Consider the following 21,592-nt stretch of genomic DNA (forward strand, 5'->3'; position numbering starts at 1 on the left):
GACTGAGGATTTCAGTAAAATTCTTCCATTTTTTTGTAATGAGTGCATATATCTGAATAGTAGTTTCATTGATTGTATTTCCATGAATGCAGATATATATAATCCTATCACAGATGGGATTGTACTTCAAGATAGATCATGAAACATCTTTATTGAGGGTGACTGCAAAGCCATTCTTCTTGGTTGTGTCATTACCAGAATACTAAACCCTATGATTTTATTATTCAAAATAGCCAATACTAGTCCATTTCAGCTCACTAACACCTAGGATATCAATCTTTATGCATTCCATTTCATTTTTGATGACTTCCAGTTTTCCTAGGTTCATACTTTGCACACTCCAAGTTCCAATCATTGGTAGAGTTTGCAGCTGCTTCATCTCATTTTGAGTGGTGCCACATCAGCAAATGAAGGTCCTGAAGGTTTAGCTCCCACGCACATTACTCCATCCACATCCTTATGTTTGACTTTACTTTGAGAAAGCAGCTCTTCCTCAGTTATATGGTGAGTGACTTCTGACCTAAAGGACTCATCTTCTGGAACTATCTCTGACACTGCTCTGCTTCTATTCACTAGGACTTCATAGCTGATAATGTTCAGACGCTATGCTTAATGTAAATTAAACCCACAATACATGTCAATATGCAACTATCAAAATAGCTTGAATTTTACTGAATAATTTGATCTAATCCTTTTAATGATTTTCTATGACTCTTACAGAAGGACTGGGTGGGACTAAGCCTGCAAGATACTTACGGCTCACCAAGAGGATTAGAGAGTCTGCCAATAAGGTGCAAGGAACCCTTGTAATCACGAGACCATGCAAATTAGGTGTATGCAATATTAACAAAGAGATTGGTCAGTTTTGCGCACATTTTAGTCTTAAAGGAAAGATTATGGTGGGGCAGTGGGTTATAAAGGACAGTTACTCACAAGGTCAGTAGTTCAAACCCAGCAGCTTATTCACGGGAGAAAGATGAGGTTATCTGCTCTTGGAAAGATTTACAGCTTCAGAAACTCACAGAGGCAGTTCTACTTTATCCTAGAGGGTCACTATGAGTTGGAATCCACTACAAGACAGTGAGTTTGGTGTTTATTTTGTTTTTGTTGTTGCTGTTTTCAGAGCTGTAAAAGGAGCCAGGATATCAGAGCACATATTTTGAACTCAGGGATCTGCACTGAGAAACCTCTTAAGCATGAGAGCCAGAGAGAGCTCTCACACTGGGGAAGGCATAAGATTGTGGAAAGTAGCAGCAGAGAGATTATAATCTAAGTATTTTACTTCATGTCTTTTGAGATAAAATTCCCTTCACTAAATGCAGTATTTACCTAATGCAGTCGCTGTGGAATATTTGTAAATTGTTCAAAGGCTACAGCAGGTTGGATGCAGATCTCATGTAAAGGGGCCAGATAACACTGAGAGTCTTCTCTGATTTACCCGACTGTTAATGATTCAGACCTAGACCTTGTTATCTAGCTAGTCAACAAAGATATCCTGAGACTGGCCTAAGAAGTTAAACGAACCTAACTGTTCTCTGCTTGCTCATTGTCAACAGTTGTTTCCCTGAGGTTACCCTGAACCCTGAGTTAATGTAAAACATCTCAACGTTGCTCCCCAACATGTCAATTCCAAAGTAAAAGGTATGTTATCTTTGTATGCTGATTTCAAACAAGACACCATTAAGGTACTCCTTCCGGGTACCTTCTAATAAGCTTGTTTCTTCCTATATCTTGGAGTGAGTAAATTGACTTGGCTGCTAACAGGCAAAATAAATAGAAGCAGCAGAGCCAGGACCCCCGGCATGAGATGGCACAGTGGGAGTCCAGGCTCATGGAGTGCAGGAGCTATATTGAATGAGGATCCTGGCCCACAGAGCCAGAGAACTGAGAGCCTTCCCACAGGAGGCTTGCTGCCAGAAGAGGATGCCTCCAGGCATATTGAGTGGAATGAAGCTTTATAGGATCAAGGCCAGGGCCAGGAGAAACCTGTCCTAAGGGAGCCAAGTGAGGCCCTTGTGAGCTGAGAGATCAGGGAATGATCCTGCACTGAAGTGACTTCCACTCTATCAGTCCATCTTCAGCTATAAGGGTGGACCACAGAAGCTAGTGGCACCAAAGGACTGTGAGAGTGTGACAATTATCACCTTGGACCTGGAACCTACACTTTATAAAGAGATAGTCCATGAATATCCAGACACATGAAAAAGATAATTAAGGAGGACAAGAGTCTGCATCTTCTTCAAACAGCTTCCAGGTACCTTTTCTAGTGTATTAAAACCTCATGTGACAAAAAGTTTGACAGACACTCAGCTATGAATTTATACAAAAATACAAGGAAAGTCGCAGAAAATCGTTCACAGACTTATTGTTGGCTTTGACTGACCCTGTGTGGAGTTCCTGGCTGGCACAAACAGAAAAGAGCTCATCGGCTAACCAAAAGATTTGTGATTCCAACCTCAATAGAAGCACCGCAGGAGCCAGGTCTAGAGATCTGGTTCTAAAGGTCACAGGTCTACTCTGGGATCACCATGATTCACAGATGACTTCCTGGCGACCAACCACAGTTTGGTTAAGGAGTCCTTGTATTAGGTGACTAGATAAAGGACAAAGGGAGCTGTTTTCTCTAAAGCCTGTGCTAAATGAAAATTAGCTGTCCAAGCCACAATAATGGGGCTGGAAAGAGATCAGGCACACTAATTAGGCACTATGGGAAAACCTGAAAGTGAGCAACAATGTGCAAACTAACCCCCCTAGGTGCAGGTGAAAGCAAACCTAGCCCCATGACATCACACAGGTATGCTTAAACAGTACTAGGAAGATCAGCCAATACCTTCAGCCATGCCTCCTGAGGGGTTAAAGACACCAGCAACAAGCCAGCCTGTTTTCTTTTACACTGCTCTTACTCAGGTGCATGCTGCAGGTGGAGTGTGGGAGCCTCTCTCACCTGCTCCACTGGGGACACTCTGGGACCCTTTACCCACTCTTGGCCTTTGGGGATTCCCCAGTTCACACGTGGGGGTTTCATCCTCCCTGTACCTGTATTCTTTCCATGTGGTTTTATTTATTATTTTTTTTAGTTCGACCTGAGTTTCAACGCAGCTCCCATGCACCCTGGGCCACCTTCTAGAAACAGCACGTACCCCTTTGGGACTGCAATACCTGAAACTTTCCCTTCTCTGTGCTTCTGCTGCATGAATTCTTTCAGCACTGTAAAGCACTGAGATAACCCAATCCAGAAGCCTAAACCTTGGTAGTGCAAATGGTTAACAAATTCAGTTGCTAACCAAAAGGTTGACTGTTTGAACTCACTCAGAGTTGCCTTGGGAGAAAGCCTGATTGATCTATTTTTTTTTTTAAATCAGCCTTTGAGAACAAAAGGAAACCCAGATCTACGGACACACCTGGGGTCTCCCTGAATCGGAGCAAACTTCTGGCCAGCCTGGAAAACAAGGGAAATGGCAAGAAGGACGTCTCACATTTTCTACTGAAAAACAACCACCATAAAAACAAACAAAAACAAAAAAACCCTGAAGCAAGGACTCATCTTGTTGCCTTGAACGAGGGTCAGGGATAGCGTGTCCCTATTTCAGCCAGAGACAGAGACCAGCTTGATAGGAGCAAAATGTTATTTTGCAAGCCCTAGGAAGAAGGAAAGCTTATGATGTGTGACCTCCAACTGATCTCAAAAATCCTATGAAAATAAAGCAAGAGGTACATCCCAAACCATGTAACAAAAAAGTAGATTTTGCAATGATCACATGAAGCAAGTCATACCTACATTTCTCCAAGAAAGATCAGACTTCCACCCCTGCAGTGTCATGTTCCCTTGTTTGTCTAAATGGGAGATGCTTTTGTGCCTAGGTAATTAATGGCCCTGCTTACAGCCTTCTTCAGTTAAAACATCCACACTAATCAAGCTTAAAAATAAGTTTTATTCAAGGATGTTATTTTTGGGATTTCCAACTAAATCTTAAGCTATGTTATATTTCTAGTGCTTCAATTAATAGCAAGCTAACTCTCTCACCTCCCTCTACTAATCTCAATCCTGATCCCTCCAATTATGTGCCCCAAACATCTCTCTCCCAGAATGGAAAACTTCACAACCCCAGGCCCGCACTCATTTTTAAGCCGCTGGCGTCCTTCAGAAGCATGGCTAAAGAAGTGAGCACCTTTGTCTAAGGATCCACTCCATCAGACTCCCGGACAAGAGAATGCCCACTAAGTGGAAAGCAATTAGCATTTTCCGCATAAAGAATGCCTCCATCTTCTTCTGTTTCTTTGTGACATTTTCTTCCAGCAGTCAGGGCACATGTGAAGGGTCTGGGACTGGAGGAAGGGGGGGAGGGGTTATTTGAGTATCAGGCAGGCGTTGTTCCCTTTGTCTGCGGAAGCAGGTCTCAAGTTAATTTTCAGAAAGTCCAGGCTGACAGGCTCCTCATCCAGCTTTCCTGAGCCCGTTTTCAGAGAGTTAAGCCCCAGAAGCACTCACTTTCCCAGAACTCTCTGCTGGACACCTTGTAGAAGAATGGCAAGGCTCTAATGAAAGGGTCCTGTTTATTCTTCTCCTGTGTTTAGGGCCTGGGGAAGGAAGGTGCTTATAGCTGCTAATCTCTAATGGGTGGTGGGAACACACAGGAAGACAATGTTTCCTCTGTGTGGCTGTGAATAAAAGAAAGAGCTTAAATTCAGGTGCCACAGGAGTGGAATGAGAATGAAAACAGGGCTAGGTTTGAGCAGTGGCTTCAGAGGTACAGAGACAACCTTGTGTTTCCTCCCTCTGCCCCCCAACCCCAACTCCACATTTTCCCACGTGCTTCAAGTAATGTTTGAGGTGCCAGTAACTGAAGGAAAGTCTCTCGTGCCACTCTAAGTATGAGGTCAAGTTTAAAATTGAAGTATAGATTCAAATATCATAAAGATGGAAAAGTAGAGGTAACGCATCTAAAAAGCTTGGATATTATACAAAAAATGAAAAACTTAAGAAGGCAAAGAAGGGAAGATTGACCACATAGGGACTTTAAGACCCAAGAAATAATACAATAGTGAGTTGCTTGAGTTTTCTTTTTGCTTCATATATCCTAGATTTGTTGCTACAAAAAGCCAGAGACAACTGTAGCTGCAGATAAAATTCCTAGCAGTGTCTACTTTCTCTCATCAAAGAATCAGGAAAAGGGTACTCCACCATGACAGAAAAGTCTTAGAGAATGGTTCCCTACTCCAGCCAAACACCTGGAGTAAACTGTGACCCTCACCCCTGTCTTTCTCTGCATGTAACACACTTGTACATTCAGCGGCTGTGCTATAACAAGGATCTCCAATGTCCCTACCTGGGTGGATCAGAGAAGACAGAAGAGGGACACACCCCAGGTCTGTAGACACCTGGAATTCTACCCATTGTTCCCCTCACAGTGACAAGCTCCTCTGTCCGCCTGCCCCCAGCCCACTTTTCCCACACCAGTTCCCTGGGACAATGACAAAGGAGACTTATTGGAGGCTCAGGACATTCACCACCACACAGCAGTGAGAAAGCCATGCCCCATCAGGACTAGGAATCCCTGAAGGCTTCACTCCTGTTCCCCACGCCAGCCAGCCGGATCTCAGCAGAGGCGTATTAAATCATTGTTTTTAAACACCCACCGCCATCAAGCTGATTCTTCCTCCTAACAGCCGTATTTAAGGTTCCCAAGACTATATATACACTTTGAGGGAGGCAGATCATCTCACCTTTCTCATGTAGTGTGACTGGTAGGTTTGAACCACTCACCTGGCAGACACCCCAACAGTACCACCAGAACCCCTTAAAGACATGTGAGGGATCCAGAATCCCCACCCCCATTCAATAACAACGAAGGCTGCTTAGGGAACCTGGATTTACATTCCATCTGACAGAAACAAGATAGCGCCTCCCTTTCCCTAACAAAGTGATGTTTGAACAGACCTACTAGCGTAACTGATTGAGGTCGTTTGTTGTGCCAACCTGGCCAATAAACACAAGTGGGGTTAATTGAAGGGCTGAGGGATAAAAGGCTCAGTGAGCCTCACCTTAGTAGTTCCCCGTCTCTTGCTTTGTGATGATCACACCAGGGTGCAGCTGCCTTAGACAGTCCCCTGCTTCAGCTGGCAAGGTTGACTTCCTGCAAGACATCCCCAAGGAGAAGCCACATGGACCTACCCTGATGCAGCCCTGGGTGCTGTAGCAGCCGTGTGGAGACCCCTGCCAGTGCTAAGGTGCTTACACATTCACTGACTCGGCTTTCCTCCTGCAGTCGGTGTCATTGTGTGTGTTTTGTGAGATGGAGGAGGACTTTGTGGATTGGTGTTGGACATATGGGTTAATGTTGGACTTGTGGGCTTGGGCAGCACTGGGTTGGGATGTTTTCTTGATGCGCACTTAAGATTTATATAAAACTCTGTCTTATACATGAGTTTCTGTGGATTTATTTCTCTGAAGTACCCAGACTAACACATTGATTTTAAACACAGAGTCTCATAATATAAAACCAAAAATGTTCACAATTCAATTGAAAATCACTCATCTTGCCAAAGTACAGGAAGCTCTCTATTTCAATGATAAAAGAATAAACAGACAATAATACCAGGATTATTTAGATGGCCTTTTGGTTTAAAAAAAATCAGCCTATTTAAATGCTCTGTATCCACTCTCTGTAGGAAAGATCCTGACTAAGTGGAAAAGACGCAAAATCCTAAAGTTCTGAATCTACCAGTTAGGAAAGAGGAGTGAGTCAAACATCATCTGGCAAGATTAACAAGCAGAACTTTCATGAAAGCAGTAGGAAAGGCAGAAACTTCTCAGTGGGCCATCCACTCATCAATCAAGGCTTCCCATGCACAAAGTGTCTCTTGGTCACCAGACTAGGAGAGAAAGAGACCCAGGCCTATTGGGTGAATGGAGAAACACAAGGACCCAATACAGTCCCAGAGAGAACCATAGCACCCTCCCTCCATATACCTGGGACGGAAAATGTAGGCTGAGGAAGACTGGACCTGGCAGAGCTGTGGGAAGGAAACTAATCGGAAGCTGAGCTCCACAGGCTTCCCCATAACCCATCCACAGAAGAGGCCAGGCTCACACATTCATTTGCTGGTGGTAACTGATGCTGTAATTTGACACTCAACTGGGCTCTCGCCCTCAGCCCAAGAAAGGATGCAGGCCCTGCTTTAGGGCAAAGATGCTTTGGAGTAGAAGAATAGGCTAGAGTGTGCTGGCATTTGTTTTCTTCTTCGTTTGGGGTTGTTGTGTCTGTTTGAAAACATTTTCTTCATTCTTATACTTATTGCTATTAGCTCTCCATTTCCCCCTAACCTCCTCTGCTATACCCCAAAGGAACAATTCAATCAATTACTGTTTCTATAGATTTTACCTATCTTAGATTTCATTTGCAGAAGAATATTAAAATAAAATAACAAATATAACAAAGTAAAATGGATAAACACCTCAACAATCTAAAAGAAAGCAGACGATATTAAAAACTAGAACAAATTTAAATGGATCATAAGGGAGATACAATGATAGGGTGCTAAATTTTGACCTAACTGCATCTGCAAGAATCCGCTTTCCAATGCCTTCTGCATGTCAGTCAGGCTACTCAAAAACAACTACTTCACCATCAGCTTTCTTCGCCACATTTGCTTATGCACCTGATTTGTCTTCAGTGATTACGTTGGGACAGGCGGGTGTGCTTCTTCCATGTGAGCTTTGTTGCTTCTCAGCCAGATGGTCACTTGTTTACCTTCAGGCCTTTAAGACCCCAGACGCTATATCTTTGGATGTATGTATGGATTGTGAAAAGAGTTGTACAAGCCCCCAATAAAATAATTTAATTTAAAAAATGAAAAAATAAATAACTACTTCAAACAATGGCCCACATTCCCTATCCATCATGTAAAACAATTTTAGGACTGAGGCCTTGACAAACGGCAGCAGTCAACCCTGACTTGGTGTTTTTCTAAGTATTTTTTTGGTTTGGTTTTGGTTTCATTGTGTGTGTCTGTGTGGGTTTCATTAACCTATTATGGGGTGAGGTGAAGTTGTTTGGTTCTGTTATTTGTGTGTATCTCTGTGTTCTTCTTTTTGTTTTGTTTGTCATCAATCCTTTCTCAGAGTCTCCTGTCTCCACATGACCTAATCACTCCTGAACCTCCAATAGCTAAACCTAGTGGGCAAGAAATTACCCATTTCAAAACCATTTGATCAACAGAAATATAAAAACACTATGTCTTGGAAATATCAGACAATCTCAGTACATATAAAACAAGAAGGAAAAACCCTTGGAACCGCCGATGCAGGAGTTCAAAAGAATGATGTTCGGGTGCTATCAATGGCTGGAGGGAAAGATTGAGAGAGCTACAGGGAAAAATAGAAGAACTTGGGAAAACACTACAGAGCATTCTGACAAAACAAATGAAAAATTAGAAACTATACAAAAGATTAATCCCAAACTATTAGAACTAGAAAACATATTTGAAGCAGTGGAATTTAAATAAAGAAGTGCAAATTAGTAAGCTTGAAGACACATTTCTGAAGCATAGCTATGAGAGCAACAGCTTGTAAAAAGGATCTAGAAATCAAGAAAGTCTGATAATTATGAATAATAATTATCAAGAGGAACACCTTATATTTGATAAACATTCCAGAAGAAGAAGACATTAAGAAGAAGAAGAAATCATAGAGAACATAGTCTAAGAAATGCCAGAAAAAATATTTCCAAACACCATGACAGAGGAGAAAAATAACCATTCCAGGGTTGGACCGAAACCCAAATAGGATCGACCCTAAAAGAGAAACTAATAAATAAATATCTTAGTCAAATTTTCCAAAAGAAAATGACAGAATACTGAGAGCAACTTTGGGAAAAACAAACAAAACTTACCTATAAAGGGGAACCAGTAAGAATAAGTTCTGATTTTCCAACAGAAACTTGCAGGGAAAGAAGTAAGATAATGACATATGCAAAACTCTGAAGGAGGTTGGGGGGGGGAATGCCAACAAAGAATCTTGTACTCAGAAAAACTAGCTTTCAAATACAAAGGAGAAATACGGACATTTCAGGCAAGGAAAAATTAAAGAAATTTGTAAAAGCAAAACCTTACCAAAAAATACTACAGGGGTTTCTTTGGACAAAGAACCAACAACAGTAAACTGTACATGACACCACCATCAAGAAGCCAACCCATTCCAGCAGTATACAAAGTAAAACAGACTTAGGAGACTGAAAATAGGGAACCAGAGAAAAAGTTCCTCAATGAAGACAACACAATAATAGAGGAAATACAGTAGATATAAAACAATCGATCAGAGAAGTCAAGTGGTTCACAAGCGAGAACAAACTGTCTTACATTTAGAAATAAAATAATTTAAAAAGCTGACCTCATAGAAAATGGGAAAACCTCATCAAAATAAAAAAAGAGGAAAATCACAAAAAAACTAGTAAACAGCAAAATAAAAACAAAGAAAAAATGACAAAATCCACAAAGTTAACTCAGCACAGAAAATTATGATAACCAAATAACACCACAAAAAAATACAAAGCAAAATGACAGCAATAAAATCATACCTTTCAAAAATAGCATTGAAAGCAAATGCATTAAACCCACCAATCAAGAGACAGAGGTTAACAGATTAGATAAGAAAACCAAAACCAAACTTGCTGCTCTCGAGTCAATGGAGAGAAACGCCCTTAGACACAAAGGCAGGTTAAAACATAGACTGCAAGTCAACGAACTGGGGAACTGGATCAAGCTACCGATAGCTCGTTCTAGCTTTTACTATTTTCCTCTTTTTTCAATTGAGATTTTTCTCTATTTGTGTTTGTTGTTGTGTTAGTTTTGTTTGGTTATAATGTTTTTCTCTTTATGAAATCCAACATAGGTGAATCTATAGGGACAATAATGGCATTATTGGCTCATTGAGGGTAAGGCAGGGGAGCATGAAGGAAATGGGGAGTTAAAATAACAAGTACAAGAAGTAAGAAAATGTTCTAAACTTGGCTGTGGTGATAATTGTACAAGTCTTTTAAATCTAATTGAACTATTGAGTTGTATGGTTTGTCAATTATAAGCCAATAAAATAGTTTTGTTAAAAAGCAGGAGGGAAAATTATATTTTCTGATACAATAGACTCCAAAATGAAGGTCATCATGAGAAACATTGTTTAAAGATTAAAGCCACAATTGAACAAGATGACATAATCATAATTAATATCTATGTGCATAATGAAAAGATTTCAAAATACATTAATCAAACCTTTATAGAGTTGAAGAGAGAACTAGACAATACTATAATAATTGTCAGAGACTTCAAGATACCACTTTAAATGAAGGCCAGATTAACTGGGGGGAAAAATACCAGAAAAAACAAATAATGCAATTAATTAACTAAACCTTAGACATACACAAAACACTCCACCCATACTTAAAGACATTATGCTGAGCAAAACCAGTCACTAGAGGACAAATATTGTATGACTTATATAAAAAGGCAAGAAAGGCAACTGTATAGAGACCATAGCTTATAAATGATTCCCAGGCTTTGAGGTGGGATGGGGAAAGGAGATTAATGGTAATGTAAAATTCATATTGAATTAAGAGTAGGATTGTGCAGTTTCTCATTGTTATTGTTAGTAAATTGTAGTTCTCTCCTCAACTGTAAAAAGTTGAATTAGCAAAAGTAATATAATTGATATATTAACCAACTAACCATAATTACATAAAAAATAGTGGCGTCTAAGGATGTTTGTATATAACCCAACAGCTCATGAGATTTGATTCGTGGGGCCGTTGGAACATAAAATGGGCCTAAAACTACATGTATGCTTCTTTCTGTTCTGCCTCTCAGTTGAGGGAGGGATGGCTAGAGTCTTAAAATTCTTGCAAGCAGCCATTCAAGGCCCAATAATTACCCTCTTGTCACCTGGAGCAATGGAAGCAAAAAGAGCGTCAGAGTTAGGAGGAGGCTATGGAATGTGGAATTAAAGTTTAGTCGAAATATAGGCCGATCTCTAAGTAAACAATAGCACTAGGGATGTGCACACTGCTTAGGACAATGAACCAATCTTGATCGAATGGGCAGCATTTACCCAAGGACAAATTTCAGAAATCTGGAAGGGTTAAGAAAGAAAGATGGATTGAGAAATATAGTGTAGAAGTGGGATGAAAATTGTTAAATTGTAGGGGTTGCAATCAATTACATAGGGTGGCAGTGGACAAGTGAATTTCTCAATTGAAAACTAATTTGCTCTACAAACTTCACCCAATTCACAATAAAAGTTGCCCCCCACTCCAAAGAAAAAAAATCAAAGAATATCTAGTATTAGGAACATCGCATTAAAATTTTTAATTTAAATTTGAAGACTAATGTGCACCTTAACCAATGCACTTTCAACTGCCTCAAATGAATATAAAAAGCTGGGCAATGAATAAGGAAGATCAAAGAATTGGTGACTTTATGCTGCTGGTAAATAATCTTAAAATGTGTTGAGCTGAGCCAGTCAGGGTTCAATATAGCACCAATGAAAGATACAACTCTCCTCTGGTTCTTTCATGCTTCCTCCCCACCATTATCCTGATCCCAATTTTACCTTACAAATCCAGCTAGACCAAAGAATGTAGACAGGCACAGATAAAAGCTGGAAACACAGGGACTCCAGGACAGATAAATCCCTCAGGACCAATAACGAGAGTAGCAATACTAGGAGAGTAAGGGGAAGGCAGGGGGAGAAAGGCGGAACAGATCACAAGGATCACATATAACGCCCTCCCTGGGAGATGGACAACAGCAAAGTGGGTGAAAGGAGACATCGGTCAATGTAAGACATGAAAAAATAGTGATAATTTATAAATGATCAAATGTTCATGAGGGAGGGAGGGGGGAAAGCGAGCTGATATCAAGAGCTCAAGTAGAAAGAAAATGTTTTGAAAGTGATGATGGCAGCAAATACACAAATATGATTCTTAAAATAAATCAATATGTTGTGGACCACCAGAAGAAAAGCACCAGTCTGTCGTGGGTGAGGTCCAGTCAGAATGCTACTTAGAAGGGCGGTTGTGCGACTTCATCTTCAGCACTTTGAGTATGCTCTCAGTTCCTGGAGAAGGGCATAATTCTTAGTGAAGAGGAGAGAGGAAGAAAGAGGAAGACTCTCAATGACATTGATTGACACAAGGTTTGCCACAGTGGTCTCATACAAATGGTAAGGATGGGATGAGACTGGACTGTGTTTTGTTCTGTTGCAAATAGGGTTGCTATGAGTTGAAACCAATTCTGTCGGCCCTATCGACAACATACGTAGAGAAACAGCATGAGAGGAAAGGTCAGAGACACTAAACAAATTCAGTAGCTATCAGTCCACCAAATGCTGTTTATGTAATATTTAGTAATTTTCATTGATCTTCTTGAAAGGAAAGGCATAGATAATATGTCCTGCATATGCAAATAACATTTTAATTAATATGTCCTTATTTCTAATGTAAGGGGAAATCAAAGATAAGTAATTTACACATTTACAGATTAGGTTTCAGTATATTGCTGATAACATAAGTACATTAGAAAACAATTCCCCTACAAGTTCCTAAAAAGCCCTACAGCATGATGCCCTTCTTTGAATATTACTGTTTTATTTTTATTTATTTATTTATTTATTTTTTTAAATAAAAATGAATATTACTGTTTTAAAAAGTGGTGTATTGCTTCTTCTCAGAGAAAACACCAAATGGCGGATGACGCCGGTGCAGCGGGACGGCCTGCAGGCCCCGGGGGCCCGGGAGCCGCAGCTCGCGGCGGCTTCCGCGGAGGCTTCGGCAGCTGCTTGCTAGGACGGGGTCGCGGCCGGGGTCGGGGCAGTGGAGGAGGCCGCGGAGCTCGCGGGGGCAAAGCCGAAGACAAGGAGTGGCTCCCTGTCACCAAGCTGGGTCGTCTGGTCAAGGACATGAAGATCAAGTCCCTGGAGGAGATCTGTCTGTTCTCCCTGCCCATCAAGGAGTCTGAGATCATTGACTTCTTCCTGGGATGGCTCTCAAGGACGAGGTCCTAAAGATCCTGCCTGTGCAGAAGCAGACCTGAGCCGGCCAGCACACCAGGCTCAAGGCCTTCGTTGCCATCGGGGACTACAATGGGCACGTTGGCCTGGGTGTCAAGTGCTCCAAGGAAGTCGCCACCGCCATCCGAGGGGCCATCATCCTGGCCAAGCTGTCCATTGTCCCGGTGCGGCGAGGCTACTGGGGCAACAAGATTGGCAAGCCCCACACGGTCCCCTGCAAGGTGACCGGCCGCTGTGGGTCTGTGCTGGTGCGACTCATCCCTGCCCCCAGGGGCACTGGCATCGTCTCAGCCCCTGTGCCCAAGAAACTGCTGATGATGGCAGGGATTGATGACTGCTACACGTTGGCTAGGGGCTGCACAGCCACCCTGGGCAACTTCGCCAAAGCCACCTTTGATGCCATCTCCAAGACCTACAGCTATCTGACCCCTGACCTCTGGAAAGAGACCGTGTTCACCAAGTCTCTCTACCAGGAATGCACTGACCATCTTGTGAAGACCCACACCAGAGTCTCCATGCAGAGGACCCAGGCTCCAGCTGTGGCTACCACATAGTCAATTTTATACAAAATGTAATCAAGTGAATTGAGCCTGCCAAAAAAAAAAAAGTGGTGTATTGAAGATAAGATTATGATTTTCTTTTTTAACAGAAAATATTTCCTCCTTAATATGAATATATAAATAACAAGACATTGGAAACAGCCCAACTACCCATCAGTAGAAGAATGGATAACACAAATTGGGTACATACACAATGGAATTACTATGCTAATTGGGTACATACACAATGGAATTACTATTACTAAAAACACAGTGATGAAGCCACAGAACACCTCACGGCGAGTCAATGGCAAGAGTTCAAATATTGCACGGTATTAAGGTACTAAGGATAACAACCATGACAAAGGCTTGTGTACCCAAGGGTAAGGGTGGGAAGATGAAGGCTGACAGGTATCTACGGACTGAAAGGGACAATGGAGTTCCGCAAATGCAGAAGAAGAAGCACACGAGGGCGGGTGAGCGGAATCAGAGGCAGCGGGCAGGAGTAATGCATCATTTGAAAGCGGAGCTAATGGCCTGAAATGTGAACCCTTCCCACTTCATTCACCACTGAAAACGTCATGTAAATAGATAAAATGAATGTACATTACTTTTCTGATCAGAAACCTCATTTGGGGGTTGACTGATCCAATGGCTGGTGTGGCCAGTTCAAAGAGACTTGCAAGTCTAAGAAGACAACTTACCTCAAATGAGTACTCTTTGCCAATGCCGTCTCCTGCTCCCGTGATAACTGCAAAGATCAAAAGGGGTTTTCAGAATGACTCTTTCAACTGTTCTTTCCCACTGGTTACAAGCGTTAGACCCTTGGACATTAAGTGTCTCAAAGCATCACCCTTCTGCGCTCCTGCTTCATTCAAATGAAGAGTGGAGTTACCAGGACTGGACTCACTCTCACTTACGTTTTAAAAGGAAGCATTTGGGGATGCAGTGGGGAGGGAGGCCAGGAAGGCCGCTGGGTGGCGCAATCCATTTGAGCTGGATTGTGAATGAAAAGTGGGGCGATTTGCACCCACTTTGGCTTGATGATCATGGCCTCCTCAAGAATCAGAAGCTGCTCCACAGCAATGGATCTAAGGCGTGTTTCTTGCTTTGGTGCATCAGTGGAAAAGATACTCCCAAAAGAAGCAAACTTCTTACAAGGAACATCTTATTCAGACGCTGAAAGAATTCAGACAGTTGCAACTCTCAAGGGCAGGCAGTGTACCCAATTATCTCTGTCCCTGCCCACCCTGTCGTGGTTTCTTCCTAGGTTCCTCCTAAAAGACAACCCTCCCCCTCACTTGCCACTGCTATGGCGGCAGATCCGCAGCAAACATCGCCTATGGGAGGGGGGAGAGCTTAGCTCAGAGGAAAATTGAGGGACGCAAATCAGAAACACAGGAAAATGAAGGAATGTGGAGAATGATGCTCAATAGCTCTGAATGTGTATCAGTCAGAGCGGTCTTCTAGCCCTTTAATATCCAATGTTGCACACATATTTAATGATTGATCTCTAGAATAAATCTCATACGTGTGAGCTGGGCATTTTCAAAATTCACTGTTGTTGTCGATTGCCATTGGGCTGGTTGCAACTCACAGTGACCTGCTGTGCAGTCAGGCTGTGCTCCGGGGAGTTTAGCGCCCACGACGGCTCGGAAGCAAACGGCCGAGCCTACTTGACGAGGCCTCCAGCCCATCAAACTTCGAGCTAGTCGACGAGGGCTGAACGATTATCCCACCAACGGACTTCACACTCCATTACAATTCACTACACATGTACTGCACCAACTTACAGCGCTACGTACCTTTGCACCAACAACTCAAGCGTATGCTTTTGAAAGTGTGAACAAAAGAGGTATTCGGTTTATTTGAGAGAGTGTGGCCAAAGCAGTGCGTGTTCCAAGCAGAAGTGTGGCAGAGGAGCCCCATTATAACGAAAGCGGATGCCGGCATCTGGTTAATGTCTCTGTTCCGGATGGCTGAGGGAGTATGCTCAGGTGGATCTTCCAGTTCACCTTCCCCTCCATCATGGGCAATCTTCAAAGTCACTCTGTATGGGCCAGTGCTAGTGATGGATTCACTGCAGTCCTCCAAAATATGAAGTGTAAATACTAACCCCTAAACCTGTGGTTAAAATCCTATTTGGGACTAAGTTTTGTCACGTCAATGAGATAGGGTTAGTATGGGGTTGTGTCTTAAATCAGCATCTTTTGAGATTTAAGAGAAATTAAATCAGCAAGCAGCAGAGCAGAGAGATGTGTAAAGACACACACGGTGCCACATAAATAAATATCACCGAGGGGTCAAAGACTAGAGGGTGATGCGAAAAGGCCTTCCTTCAGAGCCAACAGAGAGAACGCCTTCCCTGGGAGCTGCCACTCTGACTTCTTCTGTCCTCCTAACTGCGAAAAACTCGATTTTTGTTACTTAAATCCACCCATTTGTGGAGTTTCTATTATAGCAGCATTGGACGGCTAACTGAGAGATCGGCCGTTTGAGTTCACCAGCCACCTCTGAGAGAGAGATGAGGCGGTCTGCTTCTGGAAAGATTTATAACCTCAGAAAGTGTACGAAGCACTTATACCCTGTCCTGTGGGTCACTGTGAGTCAGAACAAACAGTCTAGTGTCCTGGTTTCAAGGTCCAAAGCCAAAGCCAAGGCCACCACCATCAAGTCCATTTAGACGCAGAGCAATTTCAAAGTACATTCCAGTTAATAGACCTAAGGACATGTTTCGGACTGTTCCATTTTACCTTCTAATTTGATAGATAGAACCTGGAGCCTTACAAGCTTGCAAGCAACCATACACAATACAACAGGGGTCTCTGTTTACCTGGAATAACACAAGAAGGAGAATCAGAACTAGGTGGAAGATATGGAATGTGTTGTCAATTAACCCCAGGAAAACCTGTCTTCTTTGTCATGATATCAGAAAGCTGGTGCCAAGCTACTATTAATGAACATTTTGATCAACAATTCCATAGAAGAATCTCCATCAAAAGGGGGAAAATGCAGAACAGAATTTAGGGTTTTCATAGACTTCATACTTTCTCAAGCCATGCAGACTAGCTGAAACCCTGAAACTATTCCTCTGAGATACTCTTGAAAGGTTATTGGGAAAAAAACGTGAATTTAAAGTGGGGTGAAATTTTAGTGTTTACCATAAGTGCCATTTTCAAGAGCTAGAACTCTGATTGTGAACCAAAATTTTTCAGAGTATAGGTTGCATATAAGTTAAACATTATTAACCTGGGAGTGTCTGTATACATAAACACACACACATGCATATACAAATGTAAATATAACAACCCACAGTTAAGTTTCATTTTTATTTCAAATAATTATCTTATGATTATATATGTGTGTGTATGTTTATGTCCCTTTTCTAGGTTTGTAAGAATCAAGTGAACTTCACAAATAAAAGAACAAAATGCCTAGCTCCCTGCCATCAAGTCATAGTGATTCAAAACAAAACCACACAAATATATGAAATGATCTTTGACAGACAGCAAATCACCTCACAGAGAAAGGAGGGTCTTCAACAAATGATGCTAGAACAATTAGACATCCACCTGCAAAAACAAAATGAAAAAAAAAAAACCAGAAACGAGACTGGGTCTTACATCATTCACAAAAATTAACTCAGACTGCAATATAGACCTAAACCTAAATACAAAATGAATCCGCCTCCAGAAGACAACATAGGAGAAAATCTAGGCAGCCTTGGGTTTGACAATGACTTTTAGAAACAACTGCAAAACATGGTCCATATAAGAGATAAGATGCCAAGTTCAATTTTCATTTCAGATAAACAAATATTTCTAACCTGTGTCCCATATGAGATATGACGTATTAGATATGGCATATTAGAATTTATTTGTTGTTAGTTGGAATTTGGAGGTCCCTGAGTGGTGCAAATGATTTGCACTCAACTATTATGTGTCTCTATGAGTCAGAAGGAACTCAATGGCACAAACAGCACTCACCTAGCAGTTGGTGGTTTGAACTCACCCAGTCATACCATGATAGATGGGCCTGGAGAGCCCCACGGTGCTGTTCCACTAAATTCTGTTACCATGAGGCAGAAGCAGCTTGATAACAAGTTTTGGATATTGGTTTTAAAGTCTTATGCAAGCGTCTCCAAAAAGTTCATGGGAAAATTCCATTATCTTATCATTTTATTTTTCCATGAACTCTTTGAAGTCTTTTCATATTTTATCAGGCTTTCCATAAGATTGTATATAATCTCTCCTATTTCTAAAGTAGCTTAAATTATTATTATTATTATTATTTAAACATTGGATTTTTTGGCATCTAACCTGCAAGCATTAGCCCCGACAGGGACCACAGGACATCAGTCACGAAGATTCCCAAACCCTCACCCTCTCACTGCAGGTCTAGTCATGATTCCAAGTTCATCTTTGTTGCCTTCTTTCGCTATATAACAGAATTTGAAGTGTACTTTGGAAAAACAAAGTTAACTTAAAATAAATAAAATTATTTATATTTGAGAATTTTGAAATACCAAAACCCAAAATGGGACCCACCCTGGTGTCCAGAGAACACCTTAACCCCAATGATTCAACAGCCCCCGGAGCAAAGCCCCCCAAACCTCTCTGCAAGGGGACAGACCACAACCCACAAAAGACCAGCTGCCCTGTGTCTTCACCCTTGGCACAGGTCTCCTCCGGGCACCAGGACCTCCCCTAACAAGCTCCAGGATGCTGAGGAAAGAGTGTCTAGTGGGAGGGCCCAGAGCCACCGGGAGCACTGAAAGACAGCCGCACTGACGGAAGGAAGGAAGGAAGGAAGGAAGGAAGGAAGGAAGGAAGGAAGAAAGAAAGAAAGAAAGAAAGAAAGAAAGAAAGAAAGAAAGAAAGAAAGAAAGAAAGAAAGAAAGACAACACCCTGGCGTTTTGTAAAGTTGCAGAAATTCCTGCACTCCTTTTTTCCTGCATCATCAGAGGGGAGAAGCCTGCTAGTATGGGTTAGAAGACAAGTGCGTAGGAGACATTTGAGCCAAGTTGTTCTCCTTGTGCCCCACGGCTTGTTTCCTTCACCGTTCGACTTTTCCTCGTGCTCTCTAGTCCTTCCAACTAAAATCCTCCAAGAAACCAAAATCTTTACTCTCAATGAAACAACAAGCCAGACATAAACAACAAGAAACGGAAACCTTTCTTTACCTGCCCACTCTCCCATTGACTGCAAGTAGGACCTTGGGGAAGCTTTCCAAAAGTGCAGGAAAACATACTGGGCGAATCTCACACATTTCACCAGGTAGCTCAGGCACACCAGCACCCCAACAAAAACGAAGACCTGCTCCAGAACCTCCATGCCTGACTGCCGCAGAGAGGCTCCTTGCCACGGAGCCCAGGCCTCCTCTCACCGGCCTCTGAGGTCCTGGCTGCTCTGCGACCTATCTAATCATTGCTCTCAAGTCACTGGGCACATTACAGCTATGCAGATTAAAATAACTTCTTTATACAATCCTTTGATTCACAGACTTGTGAAGAAAGCGTTCTTTCTAATACTCCTTATAATAATTTTTAAGACAGTTGGAGATATTGTCACTGTGGAGGAGCTACCAAAAGAGTAAAAGGCAAAAATGAAAAAGATAAGCAAAACCTGAACCCTCTCCAAAAAAAGCCCAACTGCCCTTTCTCAGAAGATAGAAATTGCAAAGGACCCCAAATCCATGGCATTGATTCATTCACTTAATGTTTATTGAGCACTTACTGAAGAGCATTGGTGGGATTGAGCATCTCATAGGAAGCAAAGAGGATCCCATTGCACTAGCAGAGATAGTGGTACAGAAAAGACAGGAAGTAATAAACCATAAGTAGTGTCAGATAAAGATGCTCTGAAGAACAGAACTGCTGAGTGATTTGTTTTGATGACTAGTTAGCAAGTATCAGGAATGGTTTCTTTGAAAGGATAGCATTTTGATCTGGAAACTGAATGAAAAGTCTGTAGAGAGAGGATCCAAATTAAACCCCCCCAAAAAAAAACATTTTGTTGAGAAATGTCGGAGCAGAGACCAAACCCACCTATAGACAATGGGACATCCCCTCACAGAAGGGTCACAAGAAAGGGATGAGTCAACCAGGGCACAGTATAGCACTGATGAAACACACACTATTCCTCTGGTTCCTTGAGGCTTCCTCACCACCCACTCTCATGACCCCAGTCCTGCCTTTCACTGCGGGCTAGACTGCAGCATGTACACAGGTACAAATACGAGATAAGAGCTGTTGACACATGGAATCCAGGAACAGAATTGGGAGTAGCGATTCTAGGAGGGTAGGGGTAAGGCGGGGAGAAGAGGGGAAGAAGCGGGAACTGATCACAATGATCGACACATAACTGCCTCCCCACCCCTGGGGAGATGAACAACAGAAACCACTGGGGAAGGGAAACAGCAGTCGGTGTAACATATGAAAATAATAAGTTATAATTTATCAAGGGATCATGAGGGTGAGATGGGGGAGGGCGGGAAAAAAGGAACTGATACCAAGTGCTCAAATAGAAAGTAAATGTTTAGAAAATGATGATGGCAGCAGATATGCAAACATGCTTGGTCAATTGATGCATGGATTGTTATCAGAGCTGTGAGAGCCCCCAATAAAATGATCTCTACATTGATAGAGACGATGAGATAAAGTCAGATGGACAGAGAAGAGCCAGACCTTCTTTGTAAAGAGTTAAACGTCAGGGAGCAACAAGGAACCATTGAAGAGCTGTAGGTAATGCAGTCCTGTCATATGAGTTAAGTGTTTAAAAGATCACTCAGGTGAAAAGTCAGACACAAAATCACAAGTCCTGCGTTTCCCAGTGACATACAAGAACTAGTCGGTTGTGAGTAGCCATTCGGTCCAGTCTAACTCGTGCAACTACACTTTTTGCAGAGTAGAATTGTTCCACAGAACTTTCTTGACTTTGATCATTGACGCAGGTGGACAGGAGTTTGTTTGAACAGTACCACTGTGGAAGGTTAGTGGTTGCTGCTTAAGGCGCTGACAAGCCTTAGCCAATGCAGAATCCAGTTTATTAGTGGGAACCAGGGGCTAAGAGAAGAAAATTAGGGGTTATTACTTTTGGAAATGGAAAATGGTGGTGGTAGCACAGCATAATAAATGTAGTTATTGTCATTGAATTCTGCACTTCAAAATGGCTAAAATGGAAAATATGTGGGCATATATGTACATCTGTATGTACATGTACACACACGTGCATGTATACACACATATGTGTGTGCATATACACATGTGTGTTTATACACGTACGCAAATATGAATAAGGAAGCCTCAAAAAATTCAAAGGGAATAGGCCTTTTGTGCTTAGCAGGGTGACCAAAATGAAGATGCAGATCTGTCACACACCAATTAATAGAAATTTTTGGATCAGTCTGTTCATTTCTATAAATAGACTAGCTGGGATTCTGAGAGGAGAGAGTATATTAAATTTCTAGATGAATTATTTTTGTAGTAAAAAACTCCCTTCTAAGGGCTGAACATGGAATGCTTTACTAGGATAGAGTGATAATTTATCAGTTATTAAGGGTTCGTGAGGGAGGGGGGAGCAGGGAGGGAGGGGGAGGGGAAAAAGGGAAATGAGCTGATTCCAGGAACCCAAGTGGAAGGCGAATTTTGAGAATGATGAGGGCAACGAGTGTATAAGGGTGCTTTGCTCAATTGGTGTATGTATGGATTGTGATAAGAGTTGTATGATCCCCAATAAAGTGATTTATAAAAAAAAAATGTTCTCTGGTGGGAAATGATCAAGGGTAAGGTTGCTTAGAGAAGAGGTATACTCTAGCCCAGGTGGCGATGAAGCATGGTAATAGGGCAGGAGGAAAGTCAAGGGAGATGGAGGAAAGAGCTAGGAGTCAAAGGGCATTCATGGAGGTCTAGACAAAGACATGTACATGCAAATATATATAGGAGGATGGGGAAATAGATCTATGTGTCTATATTTATAGGTCAAGTATTAAGGTGGCGGA

General features: G+C 42.0%; 1 protein-coding gene and 1 pseudogene across 1 annotated transcript in view; one reads left to right on the plus strand and one right to left on the minus strand.

The window, feature by feature from the left end:
* HSD17B3 (hydroxysteroid 17-beta dehydrogenase 3) overlaps positions 1-18,927 on the minus strand; it is a 57,685-nt gene extending 38,758 nt beyond the window's left edge. The window contains exons 1-2 of the mRNA XM_075550866.1: positions 18,777-18,927; positions 14,298-14,344 (exon numbers count right to left, since the gene is read on the minus strand). Coding sequence (XP_075406981.1) covers positions 14,298-14,344; positions 18,777-18,927 — 198 coding nt within the window. The remainder of the gene's footprint in view (positions 1-14,297; positions 14,345-18,776) is intronic.
* On the plus strand, positions 12,721-13,650 carry LOC142448884 (small ribosomal subunit protein uS5 pseudogene; annotated as a pseudogene).
* Positions 18,928-21,592: the final 2,665 nt, after the last annotated feature.

Source organism: Tenrec ecaudatus, chromosome 5 (assembly GCF_050624435.1).
Source record: "Tenrec ecaudatus isolate mTenEca1 chromosome 5, mTenEca1.hap1, whole genome shotgun sequence".
Classification (NCBI taxonomy): Eukaryota; Metazoa; Chordata; class Mammalia; order Afrosoricida; family Tenrecidae; genus Tenrec; species Tenrec ecaudatus.